Here is a 19987-nt window from a genome sequence, read left to right as displayed (position 1 = left end):
GTAATACATACTGCAAATATGCTTGTGTGAACGACCCCTTAGACTAATGATGCAGACTAATGCACAGTATGCATCATGTAGTCAGTGAAGCGGTGCAGCCGCCTTGGTTTCCTCAGTGCTGGAGGGTCACTTGAAGCTTTTTTTTATTAGATATACAAAAAACTAAGACTGAATATTAAACTGTGATTTACAGGCTCTTAGCGAATGGTATCCCTGTTATCTAGGACTTCCGGTACAAAGGATTATAACTGCCCATAACATGAAGCCCGCCAACATCTTTTACTTATACCTTGGTACAATGGTTAGGAGGTTATTACCTTTAATGCAGCCCTTTTCTTCACTAGCTGATCTAGCTGCATGTTGGCATCATGCCGCTCTATGCCATCATCTCCAACTGTTTCTTTCTTTCACCCTAGAAAATAAGTATATACAACAGAATAACTCCTCACCAGCATGGATTCATGAGGGGTCGATCATGTCAGACCAATCTGATCAGCTTCTACGATAAAGTAAGTTCTAGGCTGGACCTGGGAGAGTCTATTGATCTCGTATATCTGGACTTCTCTAAAGCATTTGACACCGTGCCACATAATAGGCTGATATATAAAATGAGACAGCTCGGATTGGGTGAAAACGTGTGTAATTGGGTAAAGAATTGGCTCAGAGATAGAAAGCAGAGGGTGGTAATAAATGGTTCGGACTCTGGGCCACTGTCGCTAGCGGGGTGCCACAGGGTTTACTATTAGGCCCCACTCTGTTCAACATATTTATCAATGACCTGATAGAGGGGCTGCACAGCAAAATATCAATATTTGCAGATGACACAAAATTATACAATATAATCAATGCAACAGAGGACAATGTACGGCTACAAACGGACCTGGATAAGCTGGGGGCTTGGGTAGAAAAATGACAAATGAAGTTCAATGTTGATAAATGTAAGGTTATGCACATGGGCAGGAAAAACGGATGTCACCAATATACACTAAATGGAGTACCGCTAGGGAAAAGAGATATGGAAAAAGACCTGGGGTACTAGTGGACTGTAGATTTAACTGGAGCAATCAATGCTAGTCAGCTGCTGCAAAAGCTAATAAAGTCTTGGGGGCATTAAAAGAGGTATAGGGGCGAAGGATGAGAACATTATCCTCCCATTATATAAGGCACTTGTCAGGCCCCACATGGAATACTGCACACAGTTCTGGACACCAGTGCTCAGGAAAGATGTTACAGTGCTGGAGGGGGTTCAAAGAAGGGCAACTAAATTAATACATGGAATGAGAGGACTGGAATACTCAGAAAGGCTATCAAAATTGGGATTATTTACCCTGGAAAAAAGACGGCTAAGAGGCGATCAAATAACTATGTATAAATACATGAGGGGACAATACAAGGATCTCTCCCATGAGCTGTTTATACCCAGGACCACGACGGTAACAAGAGGGCATCCTCTATGTCTAGAAGAAAGCAGGTTTCATCGCCAACACAGAAAAGGGTTCTTTACTGTAAGAGCAGTGAAACTGTGGAATTCTCTGCCTGAGAACATGGTGATGGCAAAATCCATAGAGGAGTTTAAGAAGGGACTAGATGTCTTTCTAGAGCGGAAGGATATTACAGGATATAGACATTAGGTGGCTGGCGGGGTTATTAATCTCAAATGTTGATTAAGGGATTATTCTGGCTGCCATTATGGAGTCAGGAAGGAATTTTTTTGTCCAATGGGGCTAATTGGCTCGTTGTTTTGTTTTTGCCTTCTTCTAGACCAGCATGGGGGAGATTAAAACAGGGTGAACTAGATGGACATTGTCTTCATTCATCCAAACATACTATGTTACTATATAGAGTCTATACTGCGCAGGCCTACAGGCCGTTAGTGTAAGACTACCATGCACAACAGTGCCCACACACACATTCATTAATGTATAGTATATATATTCATACATACACATACAATAATATAAAGAAACAAACAAAAAACTATATTTGGTATTGCCAGGTTCATAAGTCTAAACTATTATAATGGTGTTCCATTTTTCCCACACGGTGAACGCTATAATAATTTAAAAAAAGAACAATGCAGAATTGCATTTTTTTGGGCACCCTATCTCCTAAGGAAATCGCATAGAAAGTGACCAAAAAGTTGTATGTACCCTAAAGTCGTACCAATTAAAATTACAAATAAAAATGAACCCCAACACAACTCCACTGACGGAAAAATTAAATTAAGTTATAGGTCTCAGAATATAGTAACAAAAAGCTTTTTTTTTAATTTTAAAGGTTATTTTTTTTTTGTTCAAATAAATTTTTATTGAGTACATGTCTGACAAGTATTAGTTTTGTTTCCATCGTTACGTCAGTACATCACAAACTTTTAGAAAATACTTTAAAAAAGAACTAGGAAGAAATGGGTAAAAGAAAAGAAAAAGGGGGGGGGGAGTTCAAGGCGTGGGGCGTGTCTGCCCCCACGGGCATGATCGAATTATTGCTGTAGCACGTGGTTTGCTCCGCTACACGTCCTCCTCTCCTCTTCTCCGATTCTACTTGGTGTTCAAGACTGGGGAACTAGTCTCGAACTCGATTGCTGTTGTAGAAGAAGCTCCCCCTTTCCATTCCCGTACACTTATCTAACCTAAAACACACACAAAAACGGGGGGGGGGGGGGGGGGGGGAGGGTGGAGGGAGTATGGGGGGTATTGGAGAGATACCTGCAGAGGTATGATTCTGGGTGGGGAGTCCTCTGAACGCCTGCCCACCAGGCGATTTAGTCAAAAGAACTGTAATCCAGCCATCGCTTCAGATCATCCGACCCTCTGAAAGCTACCCATGGTTGCCATGTCTTGTAGTATGTTTCCCAAGATTTAGGGTTGTCAGCTCCCAGTTCGTCAAATCTCATGAGGGTGTGGAGTTCCTCCACCCACATGCCCCTAGTAGGAACGGTTGAAGAGCGCCAGAACCTTGGGATGAGTCTTCTCACCGCTAGTATGAAATGTTTTAGAAGGCTTGATTTGGCGGCTCTCATGCTACCCGGGAACAGCGAGAGCAGGGCTAATTTCGGTGTCATGATCACTCTTGACTGGTTGATGTGGTTATATAGGGATGTCACCCCTTCCCATAGGTCCGCTACTGGTCGGCAGTCCCACCAGATGTGGGTCATTGTACCTCGGTCTCCACTGCATCTCCAGCACGCAGAAGAGGACTGGTGAAAGATCCTCTGAAGGCGGTCTGGGGTCCTATACCACCTTGAGACCATCTTATAGTTGAGGTCTTGTATTTTACCCGCTGTGGAAAGCTTATGGGTTAGTGACCAGATTTTACACCAGTCCTCCTCCGCAATGCTTTCTCCCAGCTCCCGCTCCCAGGCCTCCCTATAATTCGGGGTCTCGTCCTCCGTCTCCCGATCTAGCAACATCTTATATAACATGGAGATCATATGCCTCTGGTTTAGACCTGACAAACAGAGTTGCTCAAACTCAGTCAGGGGCGCCGTCAGGTTTTCTTTCGGACTCAGCGTGCCCACAAACCCCCTCAGCTGAAGGTATTGCAACCAGAATCCTGCCTGCGGTGGAGACTGGTTTAGGATCTCCATCATGGGTTTCAGTCCCGTCTGCGTCACTACGTCCCTCAATCTAGGTGTTGGGTCCGCAGGCATTGCCAGCAGGCGCTTCTGGCTTATAGCAGCCTCAAAGAGGGGATTTGCTAAGAGCGGAGTTAGGGGACCTGGAACTGTAACCAGTCTATATTGAGGGGCGAAACTCGCCCAAGCCTTGAATAGTTGGAGACCGAAGGGGGAAATGTTGGGTATAGACTTGATCCATTTGGGCGGAATCCAGGGGGCTCCGTATAGGCCATCTGTTTCGCCTGCGTGTTCTATATCCACCCATAGCTTTGAATTCCTGCTTTTGAGGATGTCAAGTACGCAGTTTGCTATGCTCGCTTTATGATAGAGGGCGAAGTCCGGGAGGCCCAAGCCCCCCTTCTCTTTTCCCCTCTTTAGCAATGAGTATTTCAGGCGCGGTTTGCGCCCTTTCCAAACAAAGTTGGAGATTAGAGATCAGATTTTTTTCAGGTATGTTCTTGGGAGCCCTATCGGAATTGTTTGGCAGAGATACAGGAAACGGGGCAGTACATCCATTTTAATTGCATTAACTCGACCATTCCATGAGAGGTATAGGGGGCTCCATTTGCTTAGGTCTCTCTCGAGTTTCTCAGCAAGGGGGGTGAAGTTTAAATTAAAGGTTAGTTGTGGCTCTGCTGGGATATTAACTCCCAGGTACTTTAAGTGGGAGCCCACCCAGCGAAAGGGGAGTACTGATTCCAGGTGGGCGACCTCGGCCTGCGGGAGAGAGATGTTTAGGGCCTCTGATTTTTGAGCGTTGATTTTGTAGTTATTGATTCTTCCAAACTTTTCAAATTCCTTCAAGAGTACTGGCATGCCAACTCGAGGGTCAGATAGGTACAACAGCAGATCATCAGCAAATAGTGCCATTTGTTCCGAGGAGCTAACTCTAACGCCTTTAATCGAGTCGTTACTTCGAATGGCGTTGGCTAGGGTCTCCATGGTTAGGATATATAGAAAAGGGGAGAGAGGACACCCCTGCCTTGTCCCATTACTTACTTTAAATGGGTCGGACAGGGTTCCGTTCACTCTGATCCTAGCCGTAGGGTCCCGGTATAGGGCCATGATCCACTGGAGCATCCGTGGGCCCAGTCCAATTTTGCCCAAGGTGGCAGAGAGGAAGGCCCAACTTACCCTATCAAATGCCTTCTCCGCGTCAATTGAGAGGAGACATAATGGGGTTTTAGTTATTTTGGCCCTAGCTATTAGGACCCTTGTTTTGATGGTATTGTCCCTTGCCTCTCTGCCTGGGACAAAGCCCACTTGCTCCAAGTGGATCAATCTAGGGATGTGGTTCTGAAGTCTGTTTGCTATCAGTTTGGCAAACATCTTTATATCCACGTTTATTAACGATATCGGTCTATAACTCCCGCAGGCCGAGGGATCTTTGCCCGGTTTGAGGATGACAGTGATGTGGGCTTGCAGAGCCTGTTTGGGGAATGGGCATCCTCTGTTTACAGAGCTGAATGCTTCTATGGCTATTGGGGCGAGTTCTTCGGCGAACAGTTTATAAAATCTGGCAGTATACCCATCTGGCCCTGGACTTTTATTTACTTTTAGATTTTGAATTATATCTAACAGTTCTTGGGATGAAAAGTCTATGTCTAGTCCATCCGCCTCTCCAGATGCCAGGCTCTTAGGTGCATAATTAGATAGGTAGGTTTCTATCTCGCTTTTGAGCTGTGGTGTTGTGGAATGGGGATCTGTAGTGATATTATAGAGTTTATCATAGTACGCTTTAAATTCCTCTAGGATCTCTTTGGTATTGTGGATCAGGTGACCCCTGGTAGATTGTATTTTGGGTATATACGTAAGTGGGGCCCTGGGGTGGAGGGTTCTGGCGAGTCGGCTCCCACATTTGTCTCCATACTCGAATGACCCTTTTTTGAGTTTGTCTCTGAGAGCCAAGGAGCGCTGGTCTAGAATCTCAAGAATCTGTTGCCGAATTGATGAGATTTCTGATCTCAGGGCTTCACTTTGTTGTCTCTTGTTAGCGGCTTCCCTGGCCCTCAGAGAGGCTAGTAGGCCCGAAAGGGTAGCGGATCTTTCTTTTTTGATTCTGGAGCCTTGGGAGATTAATACTCCTCTTAAGATACATTTTAGTGCCTCCCATTTTGTTGGCGCGGGTGTTTGATCTGCTACGTGTGACTCCTTAAAGGTTTCAATCGCTTTTCTAATTGCTGCGACGCAGATTGGGTCTCTTAGGAGATTGTCGTTTAGTCTCCAGGATTGGAATCTTGGGGTAGATCCCCATCCTGCGAGGCCACCAAAGACCGGGGAATGATCTGACCATAATAGGTCTCCGTGTGAGCAGGACGGTGCGTTGTCGAGGAGACTATGTGAAATCAAAAGATAATCGATTCTGCTGTAGGAGTTGTGAGCCGCTGAGTGGAAAGTATAGTCCCTATCCTCTGGGTGTAGGATTCTCCATAAGTCTACCAACTGTAGTGTGTCTAGTTTTTTCCTGAGTGCTTTTGTTGCCGATCGGGAGACGGATGACTTACCCGAGGAGGAGTCTACGGCGGGATCCATTACCATGTTGAGGTCCCCACCCAGAATGATTCTTGATCCGTCTGCGAAGTTGGTCAAGGCCATCAGCGCTCTTGTTGCGAAGGGTACCTGGTTCTGGTTCGGGAGATAAATGTTGGCAAAGGTGATTACAATGCCTAATACTTCTAACTTAAGGAAAATATACCTGCCTCCAGGGTCAATCAATGAGTCGATTTGTTGGTTCTGGAGGGTTCTATGGAGGGCAATGGAGACTCCTCCTGCCTTTCTCAGGGGGTCTGGGGCGTGTAGCCAAGATGGGTAGTATGAGGAGGAACAGACAGGCACACACCCCACCTGGAAATGAGTCTCTTGCAACATGGCCACCATCACCTTTTTTCTGTGGAGGTGGTAAAGAAGCTGCCTTCTTTTTTGTGGGCTGTTCAACCCTTTAGTATTGAACGAGCAAAAGGTTAGGTTCGCCATGTATGGTTTAGAGAGGGAGTGGATGCGTGCCTTCTGTCCCCCCTAGATTGGGACGTGGGAGGGCATAGGTAGAGCACATGAGGAAAAAGGGAATGGGGGGTGGACACAAGAAATCAATATGGGACATAAATGTGAACTGAAACAAAAAACACAAAAAAAAAGAACAAAAGGAATAAAAACCTAAACCTAAAAGGTCTGCCTTAGTTTGGCAGGAAACAACAGCTTCAACGAGCTGTCAGCCCTATGTGGGAGAGTGGGAGCTGGGGAGGGGAGAGCTCCCTCCCGCCCCCCCCCCGACCCTCCACGGTATATGTTTTCCAGGTTTTTCAGACCTGGAGATAATTGGTGTGGATGGGGACATTCCCAGACCCGGCCAGGTCAGGATTTCCCTCCTCCGCTTAACCGACCCGGATAGTGGCGCCCTTCCAAAGGGTGCGTGTATGGGTGTAAAGATGGAAAAGCGGTAAAGGAAGGAGCAAGTGAGGGGAGGGTAAGTAAGGAAAGCAAGAAGTTAAGGCAGGAGAGGTAAGTATTGCGCAATGAGTTTGAGTTCGTCTGGATCAGTCTCCTGCATCACTTCCGATGTGGCTCTTCTCTTCCCTGCGGGGTTCTTTTCTACGGCGTCTGGTGTTTTTGCTCGCTGTCTGCCAGGTGTTTCTGGGGGGCATCACCGGTAGGACGCTTGGCGTCGGTCAATCTGGGAGTCGGACTGAGGGTAGTTCAAGGGTGCCTAAGAAGTTTGGCAGGTCTCCCAGGCCTCTGAAGGTTGTTGACCTGCCGTTCTTGGAAGCGTGGAGCTGGAAGGGAAAGCCCCACCTATACGGAATCTCCCTTTCTTGTAGTAATGTCAGTAGGGGCTTCAGGGCCCTGCGCAGTTGCAGGGTTCGACGTGAAAGATCCGGGAGGACCTGGATTGGGATTCCTTTGAAGGAGAGGTCTTTAATGGGACGCAATTTTTGTAGAATCAAGTCCTTGTCCTTGTAGAAATGGATGCGGCAGACCACATCTCTGGGTCTGCCGGGGTCGGAAGATTTCGGGCCTAACGATCTGTGTATTCGGTCGATCTCCAGGGTGGAGGACTCGGGTCTTTTCAGGACGTTGTTGAAGAAGGACTGGGCCCAGGTTTCCAATTGGGACGATTCGATTTCCTCCGGGAGTCCTCTTATTCGTAGGTTATTTCTTCTGTGACGATTTTCCAGGTCGTCTATATGAGTTTGAAGCTCCATTATCTGTTGGGAGTGTAGATGTAGCTCCTGATTATGGGCTTCTAGGGTTTCAGTTGTCTTCTCCTGTGCCTCCTCTACTGCCTCTACTCTCTGGCCTATTTGTCTAATCTCGTGTTGCAGGGAAGCCATGTCTTCCTTTCGGGCGGCTTCCAGTTGCTGGAATAGGGCATCGATGTGGTTCTGGGTCGGTAGGGCCTTAAGATGTTTTTTCCAATCCCAGTCTTCGTCTTCCATCCGTGTGGGGAGGAGGTTAAGGCTTGAGGACTGTGTTGGTTGTCTTGAAGTTGGGGTTTGCCTTTCTTTATTTTTGTTGCTAGGTTCTCCCTGGTCGTTTGAGCCATGGGCCGAATCAGGTTTTGTTGCGGTCTAGACGTCTGTCTGTCTGGGCCTCCTCTGGGTTGCGCTTCTTTGCGGCAGAGGGTCGCTTGGCTGCGGCTGTGGCGTTGTAGTGACTGTCTCACTGGGATGCGGGCTGGTTGCAGGGCCCTTGGTGGGGCCTCTCTGCCTTGGGTGTAGTTCTGAGGGACTGTGCGGGGGTGTGGGGCTGAGCAGTGACGTGGCGCCGTACAGTGGTGAGGAGCAGTAGCTGATCTGGGGTGCATCTTGTTGAGGGTCTTCTCCCCCTTTCTTTGCATGCTGCGAGAGTCCCTTCTTTACTTTCTCTCCTGCATGGGGCTTATTGCACTTGGGGGTCATTTCTATCTCCCCTTGTGGCATTGGGGACCCTGTGGGCAAAAGGGGCTGATGTGGGTCTCCTAGCCCCTGTGCTGCCTGTACTTGCTCCTCTTCCCCTGTTGGTTTCTGTCTGCTTATGTGGGAGGGGGGTATCTGTGCCCCGGGGAGCCCTGGCTCTGGGCTGCATAAGTCTCCCCTCTCCTCTGGTGTCTGCCCGCCAGCTTCACTCACCCCTCTAGCTGCTTTGGGTGCTGAGCCTCCGTCCCGGCTTGCTGCTCGTCTCCCCTCCCCCTCTTCGCTGCCGCTGGCGGGTACCTGGGCTTCTCTCTCCGTCGTTTCGCCTGCTGCACCTCTATCTCGGTTTGCTGCTCCTCTTCTCTCTCTCCCCGCGATGCCGCTGGTAAGTGTCAGGGGCTCGCTTACCGCTGACATAGGTGCGGAGCCTCCGTCCCGGCGCGCCGCTTCTCCTCTTCTCCCCTCCTCGCTGCCGCCGGCTGCATTTGGGGTATCGCTCTCCGCGGGCGGACCTCCGCTGTCGCTGTTGTGGAAGCGGTTGGTGGTTTCGGGAACCGCTGCCGGACCTCCGCGGTCTCCAGGTCCTCTCTGGGCTCTCCCCTCGTGTGGCCGCTCAGGGTCCGGGTCGGGGCTGGATGCTGTGGACGCCATCTTGGGAGCGGTCGCGTGGAGCTCCGCTCCCGCGGTTCTTCTCAGGAACGAGGATATGCTTCTCCTGGTGTCGTCTGGAGAGGTTTGTACTGCTCCCCTCTTCTTTCCCCTCGCCATGCTGGTTATTAGCCGGGTCTGTATCATCCACATTTAGCTAGGCTAGGGCCGGGTGCAGGAGCCGAGCAGGGACACGTCTTACTCCTCCATTAGCTGGCCACGCCCCCCCTAAAGGTTATTTTTTAACCCCTTCCCCTCCACAGCCAGTTTTGGCGTTCCTGACCAGGCAGAATTTTTCATGTGTCCCTTTAAGTGGAAAAATTTTGGAATGCTTTGACTTATACAAGTGATTTTTAGGGCTTGTTTCCACTGGCGTTAGGCTCAGATAAACATTTCCGTTATATTTTATGTTCGCTTCCGTTCCACATCTGTTTTTAAAAACAGAAATAATAAACATGGCTGACTGCGCTATTTAAAGCGGAAATGGAACGGAATTAAACAGAATATAAAAGGATTTCAGTTCTTAATGAAAACCCAATTAAACGAATGCTGTATAAACAAAACTCAGTAAAACAATGGCGCAATTGTGTTTTTTTCCCATTTCAGCCTACTAAAAAAATGTTAAAAGTGTTTAATACATTATGTGGTACATCAAATAACAGTGGTAAAAAAATCTCATCCCACAAAAAAGGAGCTCTCATAAAAAGCCCAGGATCTTGAAAACCGGATGTGAGAAAATGAAAATTTGAAAAATGAATGTGCACAAAGAAACTGCAACCATTCACAGGGACGTGGGGGTCAGCAGCTCAAGGGTACACCAGACTCCGAGGTCTCAACAATAACAGCATGCTACAATAATAACCTGAAAATTCAACACATTTCCACAAAAATTCACAGGTTGGAAAAGTCCCTTGGGTCTCCACTACAGGCTGCCTTCTCTGACAGTAGTTGACAAATCCAATTTAAAAAAAAGAATGGATTTGGTGCACCCTAGTGGAGTAAACCAGAATTACAGTATTCAGTTCCTGCAAGCTGTATGCATATAAAACGTAGGGTGCAGTCAAACAGGGCATTTTAGAATGTGGTAAAAACAGTAGAGGAAAAAAAACTTTAAAAACCCACAAATGCAGCAAAACCACACATTTTTTTTCTATATAGTTTTTACCACAAGCGAACTGCCACATGTGAATGCACCCTTAGGGTTGGTTCACACGGGCGAGAAAATTGCGCGATTTTCGCCTGATGTGATAGTCAGTAAAAAAGCAGATTAGGAAACTAATGATTTACAATGATTTCCTTCCCATTAGTGATGTTGAGAGAACAAAAAAAATCGCGACATGCTCTATCTTTCTGCGATGTGTGATTTTTAAAATCTCCCATGTTTCCCTATGGAGGCTTTTTTTTATGGCAACGCAACAAAAATTGCGCTGTGATTTTAACATCAGAAAGTCCTATTGACTTTTGCGATAAAAAATTGCGAGATTTTCTCGCAGCAAAATCGCGATCGTCCGTATTAAAACTAGCCTTGGGGTACGTGCAAACAACAGAAATGCTGCAAATTCTCCACAATGCAAAATTGTGTGGCAAAATCTGCATCAATAACACAGCGACAATCTGCACCATCAGAGCGGATTCTGACTCGAAATCAGCTGCGAGTGTGCTGCCAATTTCTGGCCTACTGCTCCTCACAACTCACAATTAGGGTAGTTTCACACGGGCGATCGCGATATTGGCGTGAGGAAAGTGCAGCAAAATTGTGCTTTCGTTCATGCGATTTTTGAGCGTTAGTGCTGCTTTTTCTCGCAAAAGCATTGCTGCCGCTTGCAATTTTCTCGTGCATTTTTTTCGCGCATTTTCCTGCGGTTTTCTTGCGAGAAAGCCGATAGGACTTTCTAATGTTAAAAACGCATCTCACAGAAATTGCAAGTTTGTGCGGTACAGTGTGATAAAACGAAGGCTCCATAGGGAAACAAGGGCAATAAAAAAAAAGCAGAAAGATAGGACATACCGCGATTTGTTTTTCATGCAACATCGCATGAGTGAAAACATTGCAATTGTGAAGGAAACCATTGAAGAGCATGAGTTTCATAATTCTGCGTTTTCACACGCTCTTGCATCGCGTGAAAATCGCACAATTTCATTGCCCATGTAAAACTGGCGTTAGCAACCCCTCCTTGTATTGCACAGAGCAGCCCTCACCTGACTGGCAGCCGCTACTAAGTGCAGCCGCTGCCAGTAAGGCGATGTGGAAGTTGGATGTGAGGGCTGCTCTGTGCGCTGCAGTGAGGGGATGGTGATTGTGAAGTAAGAGGAGCAGCAGGCCAGTCAGCTGCAGAGCCACAGATGATTTTGAGTCAAATTCTGCTCCAATGGTGGTTTCTGATGCAGAAATATTGTGAATTTTCACTGCAATTGCAGCATTTCTGTTACGTGTAAATGTACCCCCACCAGTGGACAAAATCCACATGCGGAATTTCCAACACGTTTCTGTGTAGATTTGCATCAAGAATTAACATGTCACTAAATCTGTGTCTGGGTCTTGGCAAAAACCGCTGCAGTATAGCAGAGGGATTACAGGTAGGTTCCACAAGGAAAATTCTGCAGCAGAACTCATGGGAACATGCCCATAGGGTGTTTTTACATGGGCGCCTGTGAATTCAGAACATGAAACCTGGACCAATATCGCACTTGTGTGCCCACAATGTTTTATGTAGGTGCGATGCATTTTGTAAGATAAGCACACTGCATCGCTGCACTTGGGATTTTCACACGTGAAAATCGAATGTTGTTCCAACAGTATAAAAAAGTCAGCTGATCAGTAAGGGTGAATGCAGACGGTCGGGTCGGATTCCGAAAGGGATAAGAATGGAGGCCTTAACGTTCCCCGGCCCGCCCCGACTCCATTCAATAGTGATGATCGTGTAAAAGTACAACAGTGATCAGCGCTGGGACAACTCATTGGACATCTGTCGTTCCCCCCTTCCTTTTAAAAAATCGTAGCTCCTTTATTTATCCATCGACGTCGCTGTATGAGGCTTTTTTTTTGCGGGACGAGTTGTATTTTTCAATGGTATTATTTAATGTACAATATAGTGTATTGAAAAATGTTTAAAAAATTCGAAGTAGGGGGAAATGGAAAAAAAAATGAAATTCTGCCATATTTCGGTGCGTCTTGTTTCTACGGCGCACAAACTGGAACACAAATGACGTGATATCTTTATTCTATGGGTCAGTACGATTGCTGCGATACCAAACTTGTAAAGTTATTTTTCTTTTTGCTGTACTACTTGTATTTTTTTCAAAGACATTTAATTTTTAAAATTATTTTCTGCCGCCATCTTCTGCGCGCAATAGCTTTATTTTTCCCTCAACATAGTTATATGAGGGCTCATTTTTTGCGGGATGGCCTGTAGTTTGCGTTGGTACCATCTTGGGATACATGCGAATCCAAACTCGCAGCGGAAACTCGCCCGTGTGAATTCAGTCTGAAAGTGCATTTACACGGGTGATTTTCTTTCGGGATTTCTGTGCGTTGCAAGATGCGCAGAAGTCACACATGAACAGAACCCAATAGTTTAAATGGGTCTATTTACATGTACGATTTTACCAGATGGAAAAATTGCAACATGCCCCACTTTTAGGTGATTCTGTGGGAGCAAAAAAAATAAAATTTTTAAAATCGCATCACGTTGGGCTTAATGCAAAAGGGGGGAAATTCCAGGGCGAGATTTTGCGCAGAATTTCTGCCATTGCACGCTGACATAGGATTGCATTAGTTTATGCAATACTATGCAGACAGCCGCAATTTGCCCACGTGAAAACTTGTGCAGTAACAAAATTGCGGTATGTCCTATTTCAGCTGCCACATCGCAGAGGAGAGAGAGAAGACGCCAGACGGGTAAGTGAGAGGTCACTGCAGGCGCATGGGTCGCAGGCGGCCTTATGTACACCTTTACAGAACCCTAGTTTTTATAGACATTCATATTTATACAAGATCTCACACCTCGTATCGCCCCTATTTCCTCAGCTCTTGTGCGCACGGCCTTCCCCACTAATCAGATTGTGTATAGGTTTAACACCATATGTTGGGTCTTATTTTGAGTATGTTCCCCCTGACTTGTAGAGCGCCGAAGACTATGTTGGTGCTATATCAAGATTATTATTTGTCTGCCAGTGTCTAAGGGGTTAAGGCTGGATTCACATGGGGGCAACAAAATCGCGCAATTTTCTAGCGACATGACAGTGCTACACATCGCATGTATGTGAAGCCCATGCTTTCCAGTGGGTTCCCTCACATTAGCTGTTATGTAGTCTGCTACATTGCGAGAATATAAAAATCGTGCTTGCTGTGATTTGCGATGTTTTGTAGCCCATGTTTCCCTATGGAGCCTCCTTGTTTATCGCTTCGCACGGCAGGAACGTGCGATTTTTGTGCGATGCGATTTTAACATCAGAAAGTCCGGTCCCCTTTCTTGTGAGAATATTGTGAGCAGCAGAAATGCAAGATTTTTTCACAGGAAATAGAATCACTAACGCTACAAAATTGTGTCTACAACGCTGCGATATTGGAGCGATGTTGTGGCACTGATATTGCTGTCGCCGGTGTGGAAGAGGCCTAAAGGGCTTATTCAAAGGAATGTATTTGCACGCATTACTCAGTGAATAGAGCCCATTGATTTTTAATGGCTTCGTTCACATGAGTGTATTTTGCGTGTGCGCTGCGTTCGCGCAAAAAAAATAGTTATGTTCTATTTGTGTGTGTAGTGCGCATGGACGGAGCACATATTAAACTAATTTAACTTCACTGTCTATTGCAATCAATGGGGACATGCTTGTGTGGTTTTTTTGCATGTTCCACTGCGTGCGCAAAAAAGTACAGTCCAGCAGAACAGTTCGCCTGTGTGAAGCCCGCCTAAGGGTACACACTGCGCCAAACCTTCCAGCAAGAAGTGTTGGACGAGGAATACCAGCTCAGGGTGACCTGGCCATAAGAGCAGGTAGCGCCCCCTTCAGTAATGACCGTTCTTACACGGGCTCTCACACATGGGTGTAATACGTGATGCTATCGCCCCCCTGTCCACGGCAGTTTATTCGCCGATGGTAAACCCACAGCCGACGCTTCACATAGCATTGCTATGGAAAGCGCCGGCACCTGTCCACAAGCGGATAGTTATTGCGATTCTCCGCTCGCGGCGTGGCAATTGCCTCGATTCTCTGCGGTCAGCCTATCTATTAGATAGGGCTGACTGGCGGAGATTCGCCAGCGGCTCCTGCTTCCAGGCGGCAGCGGCTCCCGTGGTGGAGCTTCGCCGCGGGATACCGCATCGCCTGTAGACAGCCGGCCTAATAGCCCACTGATTTCTAACAGGCCGCTCAGACCTGCGTGAAAAAAAATGCAGCGCTTCCTGCTAAGTGCCAATATGGGCTTTGGTGATTGGACGGTTGCTGTGTACGGCATGGTTTATGTGCGCCAGATGCGTAACTCGCCGTATTACGTAGCGTTTTACTGCTGTGAGCCGACTAGCGCTGCATAGGGCAGCGATTGTGCCCTGCGCTTGATGGCGTATCTCAGTCACGAGCAGTGTGTTTACTTTTTTATTCCCCGCTGTCCTTTAGCGACATTGCATATAAACGTCACACATACGCCATGTAATTGTGTGTGCACAGCGGTTTACACGCACCCATAGGGAACAATACGGCCGTACACGCCGGATACAAAGCAGAATAGAGAACAATGCCGTCCCTCTTATACGCAATTAATAATCCCTAGTATGTGAGTGGGTCAAAGAAAATCACGCATCGTCACGGCCTCCATTCATCACGTAATATACGGTGATATTACATTGGCGTGAATGAGCCCGGGTCATTTTAGTCTTGTTTTCGCTCACGCCCTGCGTATTTGTGCGCACAAGAATAAAAACCGTGCAGACAAGCTCCCATTGATCTCAGTGGGCAATTAGTTTAGTTTAACGTGCGCTACTCTCACGCACGAGAGAACATGCCGCGTATTATATTGCGCAAACAGAATACGCTCATGTGAACGGGCACAAGGCGTTCTATTCACCACGCCCTAACCACGAAGAATTGCGCACACAATACCCAGCGCAAATACGCCGGTGTGCAGCGCATGAGCCCTAATAAGAGCTGAGGATGAAGGATTCAGAATTCTAAGTTGAATCTGACTAAAAAAAGTTGGAACTAATCAATCCGAGCGACATTACTGATAATAACAGCGCAGAGCGGCCCGGATTCATCCTCACTGCCCCCATCAGCACACCCCCCTGCCGCGGAGATCCAAGTCAGACATGACTACAATCCTCCCTTCCCGCGCATTTTCCCCGCCTCCCTCAGCGCCGGCTTCCCGCCAATCACGCGCAGCGCACTTCCCGCCCTCGGCCGGCTCTCGCGAGACTTGATGGGATTCTGCCAGCGGCCACACATTTCACAGCGGTGGGCGGAGACCGGCGGCCCCTTAGAAGATACCGGGAGGATTTGGCGCGAGTTGTGATTGACAAGACTTCCCGCCATCCTAGCAGCAGCACCATGCCTGTGGAAGAGCTGTCGTCCTGCGAGCGGCCCGGTAACGGTTCACACTCCTATGTTTTATCCTTCTAGCGGCTGTCTGCCCGACGTGGTGCAGCACGCGGTGGTGATAGCAGCAGTGGGCGCCTTCCGTTATGTCTATGCAGGGCGTTATTTACCAACCATTGGGGGCAGAAAGGCTTCATGAAGCGGAGCCATGTCTGCGTCACCTCGGGGTGGAGGGCTGCGTCTGTTTATTGTGTCCACTAGAGACCTGGGTGATGGCTGTAACTCCCCGGCAGACCTCTTCTGGGGACCCTGGGAAGGTTCGGTGACCGTGGCGTTGTATGCTGGTCTTGACCTAACAGTCTTGTGTAAGGCTGTGAGTGTGTGGGGTTTTGTTTTTTTTTTTTGTGTATTTTTTGTTTTTACAGCATGGTGGGGCATGAACAATTTGCTCATGTGACTAAGTCCGTCCAGAAGAATGGAGTTTATATCCTCCATGCGATTCGCACTCATGTGCATAAGCTCTGATGGAGCCCTTAGCCCATTCGCTCTCACAAGCGGACGGCAAAGCGCATTTTGGATTATGGTGTTTAACCCCAATTGTACTATTGTTTTCGGGCGCAGGTTCCTGCCTCCCGCAGTGAACTTTAGCGCATCCGATCATTGTGACGGATGATGAGGTGCGCTAAATATGGTAAAATAGAACAGGCAGCGCTCAAAAATTGCTTTGTTAGAAAACGCCACGATGAGGCGCATGCCTGCGAGGCCTCATCGAACTCAATGGGAGCGTCCATACCGATATCGCTGCGGTAAAAAGCGTCTGTGCGAGAGCGGCCTGACGGGATATATTTTTGACCACATCAGAGGTGCATTCATCGCTGCATTTCTAGCATGCTTGGTGTAGGAAACATTCGCTGCCTGTTTGTCATTGCCAGGAGCATTTCTAGATTATGTACCCATTATATGCCCGTTCATCATTACTGGAGCACACTCCATGGAGCGTATTTGGAGTGTGCTAGCTGTGCTCCATCTGAAAGCGGGGTTGAAAACAATGTGAAAATGGTGGCTTCTAGTGTAATGGGCATGCCAAAACACTAAGGGCTAATGCCGACAGACGAGTTCCTGCAGCATTTCATGTGGTGGAAATCCACGGCGGCGCCCCGCAGCTATTAGATTCTATCGAACCTAATGGCTCAATGTTCACGCTGCAGAATTCCGCAGTGTGAAAGAAACCATGGCATGCTCTAATTGCCGTGGCAAAATGCGCGGCCGGCTTCCATTTTAAGGGTTCTCCTCTCTATGGGGAGAGATGGCCGCAGCTGAATAAACCGCTTTCAAAACCCGCACCAAATGTCTCAGGACTGCAGGCGAAAAATCTTGCAGAATTTCCATGTGGTCCCGCTGCGGCTGTTCTGCGTGATTTCCACCTAGTGTGAACGCAGCCTAACCATTTTAGTTTGCAACGGTCTCTTACAACTTTTTAAAGCAGCATTTCATTAATTGCATAAATGTTCTCAGTTTCTTCAGAATCCGAGATGGAGTCTTCCCTGGATGGGATGATAACTGCAGATATGATAAAAGAAGAGGAGAAGCTTGAGAAGGCTGGTGAAGCAGAGGAGCAGAAAATGATGGAAAAGGTACTTGGGCCTCATGGCCACGGGATAAATATGATTTAAGATCTGCAGCGGATCACCTGCATGCGGATCCGCATCCCATAGGGATCGGATGGTCAAGAAAAGTGTTTTTTTTTTTTTTTTTTTTTTAAATGGAGCATGAAAAAATCTGGACCATGCTCCATTTTCGTGCAGGTCTCCCGCAGGCTTCTATGGAAGCCGTCCGGATCCGCGGGAGACCAAAAATCAGCATATACTCACCTGCTCCGGATCTTCCCTTCTTCGCGGCTTCATCTTCTCTCCGTCGCGGCCGGATCTTTTTTCTTCGGGCCGGCACATGCGTGCGGCACGCAACTGACGTGCCATGCACATCCGCCGGGCCGAAGAAAGAAGATCCGGCCGTGACGGAGAGAAGATTAAGCCACGGCGAAGGGAAGATCCGGAGCGTGCGAGAGGTGAGTTAATTCTTATTTTCAGCGCTCATGTCCGCGGGGCAGGAGGGACCCGCTACGGATTCTCCATGGAGAATCCGTAGCAGGCCTGATTTTCCCCGTGGACATGAGGCCTTAAAGTTCATGTTAGCTGTACTGTATGTGATGTTCCTACATCCAACATGGAGGGAGCTTGCCTGTAGGGTCACCGAGGGTCGTAAAAGGCTAAAATATGCAATACTTAACCTCTAAGGCTCATTTCCCAAATTTTCACTACCTTAGTAGATCTATTTTTAATTTTTTTTTTTTACATATATTAACTGCTAGTTCTTTCAACAAAAACACAAGCTGTGCGCATCCAACAAATGACATGCATAGCTGCTTGTAAATCATGGCTAGGAGATTACCGTACAAGCTGCGACATGTGGCAGAAGCACTCATACATTTAACATCTGAATAGAGATGCATAACTCTTGTATGTACTCGCCACATAAAAATGCAAGGTTCATAGCATGTATTTTGATCAAAAAATGGGGGCCCATTCACATTGTTCAGGTGACCGTGCTTACGGATGGGCCCAAACATCGGCAGATGCTTCACTTTTGGGCCTGAGCCTCAAATTGATTCATGGTAGTAGCATACCAGGCTATGTGGTCTAATTAAAATGACTTGGGTAAAGGTGGGTTTTCTAACTGTTAGTTTATTGACAGTGCTTCTCCAAATGTAAGCTTTAGGATGCTCTTTACACTATAAAAGGGCATATCTTTAGGATATGCCATCTTATGATCAGGACCCACACCGATCCTGAAAATAAAGGGGTGCAAACTCAGTGCTGCTGCAGGCCTCTTCACTGGTTTTCCCTGTACAATATTGCACGCAGCTGTGTAGGAAACTGCTGCCTGTCTCATTAATTCAAAGGGAGCTGTGTAGCCGTTCCCTGTATAGAGGGTGGCCAGGGTGCCGCAGTACAGAATAAGCAGTGTGGCCCATTTATTTTCAGCATTGGTGAGGATCCCACAGATCAGATAATCATTGATAATGAAGTGAATAACATTTGGAACGGTCTTCCCTTAATGAAGTGGAAATTCCTTTCTAATCCTTCTGTTAATTTCTTCCAGGCTCGTATGTCTTGGGAAAGAGATTCCAATGAAATGCGCTTTAAAAGACTTCAACATTTACTCGAGAAAAGCAACATTTATTCCAAGTTTCTTTTAACGAAAATGGAACAGCAGCAACAAGAGGTAATGCCATCCATGTGTGATGGTTTTATGTAGGATCCGTTTGATTCCTCATTTCACTGTTGTCTGGGACAAAATGGTATCCTAAAACAGTAGCCTTTTGCCTTGCTAATATTTGCAGTTTTACATGATTTCCACATTGAGAAGCTGTAACACGTGGCGCAGTGCCGTAGCTTTCAAAGTACTGTGAACAGCATGCTGCAGCACATTTCAGACTTCAGTTCAGACTTGCGTTTTGTATAAACTATAAATGTTGCCAATTGTAGGTAGAAGGGTTTTCCCTTTAAGTGTCAGCTGGTTTGGCAGCATTTAGGCCTCCTGCCCACGGCCGTGTCTGACTCTGCCAGCGGAATATCGCAGCGGAGTATGACACAGCGCCCCCCCAAGACCCCATACCCTCCAGATACGCCGCATGAGTCCCGTCCGGCACGCAATGTAGTGCATGAGGCGCCGGTGAGGACGCATAATCACTCCATACTTCCACTGTGCTCACAGTGGAAGTAACTCGTGACGGACTGCTTCCATTGACTACAATGAAAGCCGGCCGTGTGGTTTTCCTCAACAATTAGAACATGCCACGATTTCTTTCATACTGCAGAATTCTGCAGCATGAACATTGAAAGGCAGAAACTCGTCCGTGGGAACTGGCCCTTAAGTGCCTGGAGAACACTTCTGTAAAACTACTTGAGTCCCACGATCCGTTGACAGCAGCATATGAGGGGTTAAACGGCAGAGGTTGGATTCTGCAGGCGTTGCTGTATGTCTCAGTTGATACCAACTATTGCTGGCATAGGAACAGTTCCAGAACAACATCTCGCTAGGGCAAGAATGGGTGGACAAATACAAAATATCGTCTAACTCTGTGCCATGTACATGAGGCCTTAAGTACATTGTTAGGTTGGGTACTAGGGCCAGTATTCGCTGCAATATCCTGATTAATTGTAACTGCTGTTTTAATTAACTGTTCATGTATTTAATTTAGGAGATCACTAGGAAGGCTAAGCTTGAACAGAAGAAACAGAAA

At 47.2% G+C, this 19987-nt stretch overlaps 1 protein-coding gene across 1 annotated transcript; it reads left to right on the top strand.

The window, feature by feature from the left end:
• Window positions 1-15609: 15609 nt before the first annotated feature.
• LOC136626580 (lymphoid-specific helicase-like) lies at window positions 15610-19987 on the top strand (the record flags this gene model as incomplete). Its single annotated transcript, XM_066601630.1, has 4 exons — window positions 15610-15733; window positions 17200-17318; window positions 18844-18966; window positions 19946-19987. Coding segments are annotated over exons 1-4 (321 nt in total), but the record flags the coding sequence as incomplete, so codon positions are not given.

The sequence above is a fragment of the Eleutherodactylus coqui genome, chromosome 4, assembly GCF_035609145.1.
Source record: "Eleutherodactylus coqui strain aEleCoq1 chromosome 4, aEleCoq1.hap1, whole genome shotgun sequence".
Taxonomy (NCBI): domain Eukaryota; kingdom Metazoa; phylum Chordata; class Amphibia; order Anura; family Eleutherodactylidae; genus Eleutherodactylus; species Eleutherodactylus coqui.
Note: the sequence above shows the minus strand (reverse complement) of the source record. Positions and strands in the feature narration are given on the sequence as shown.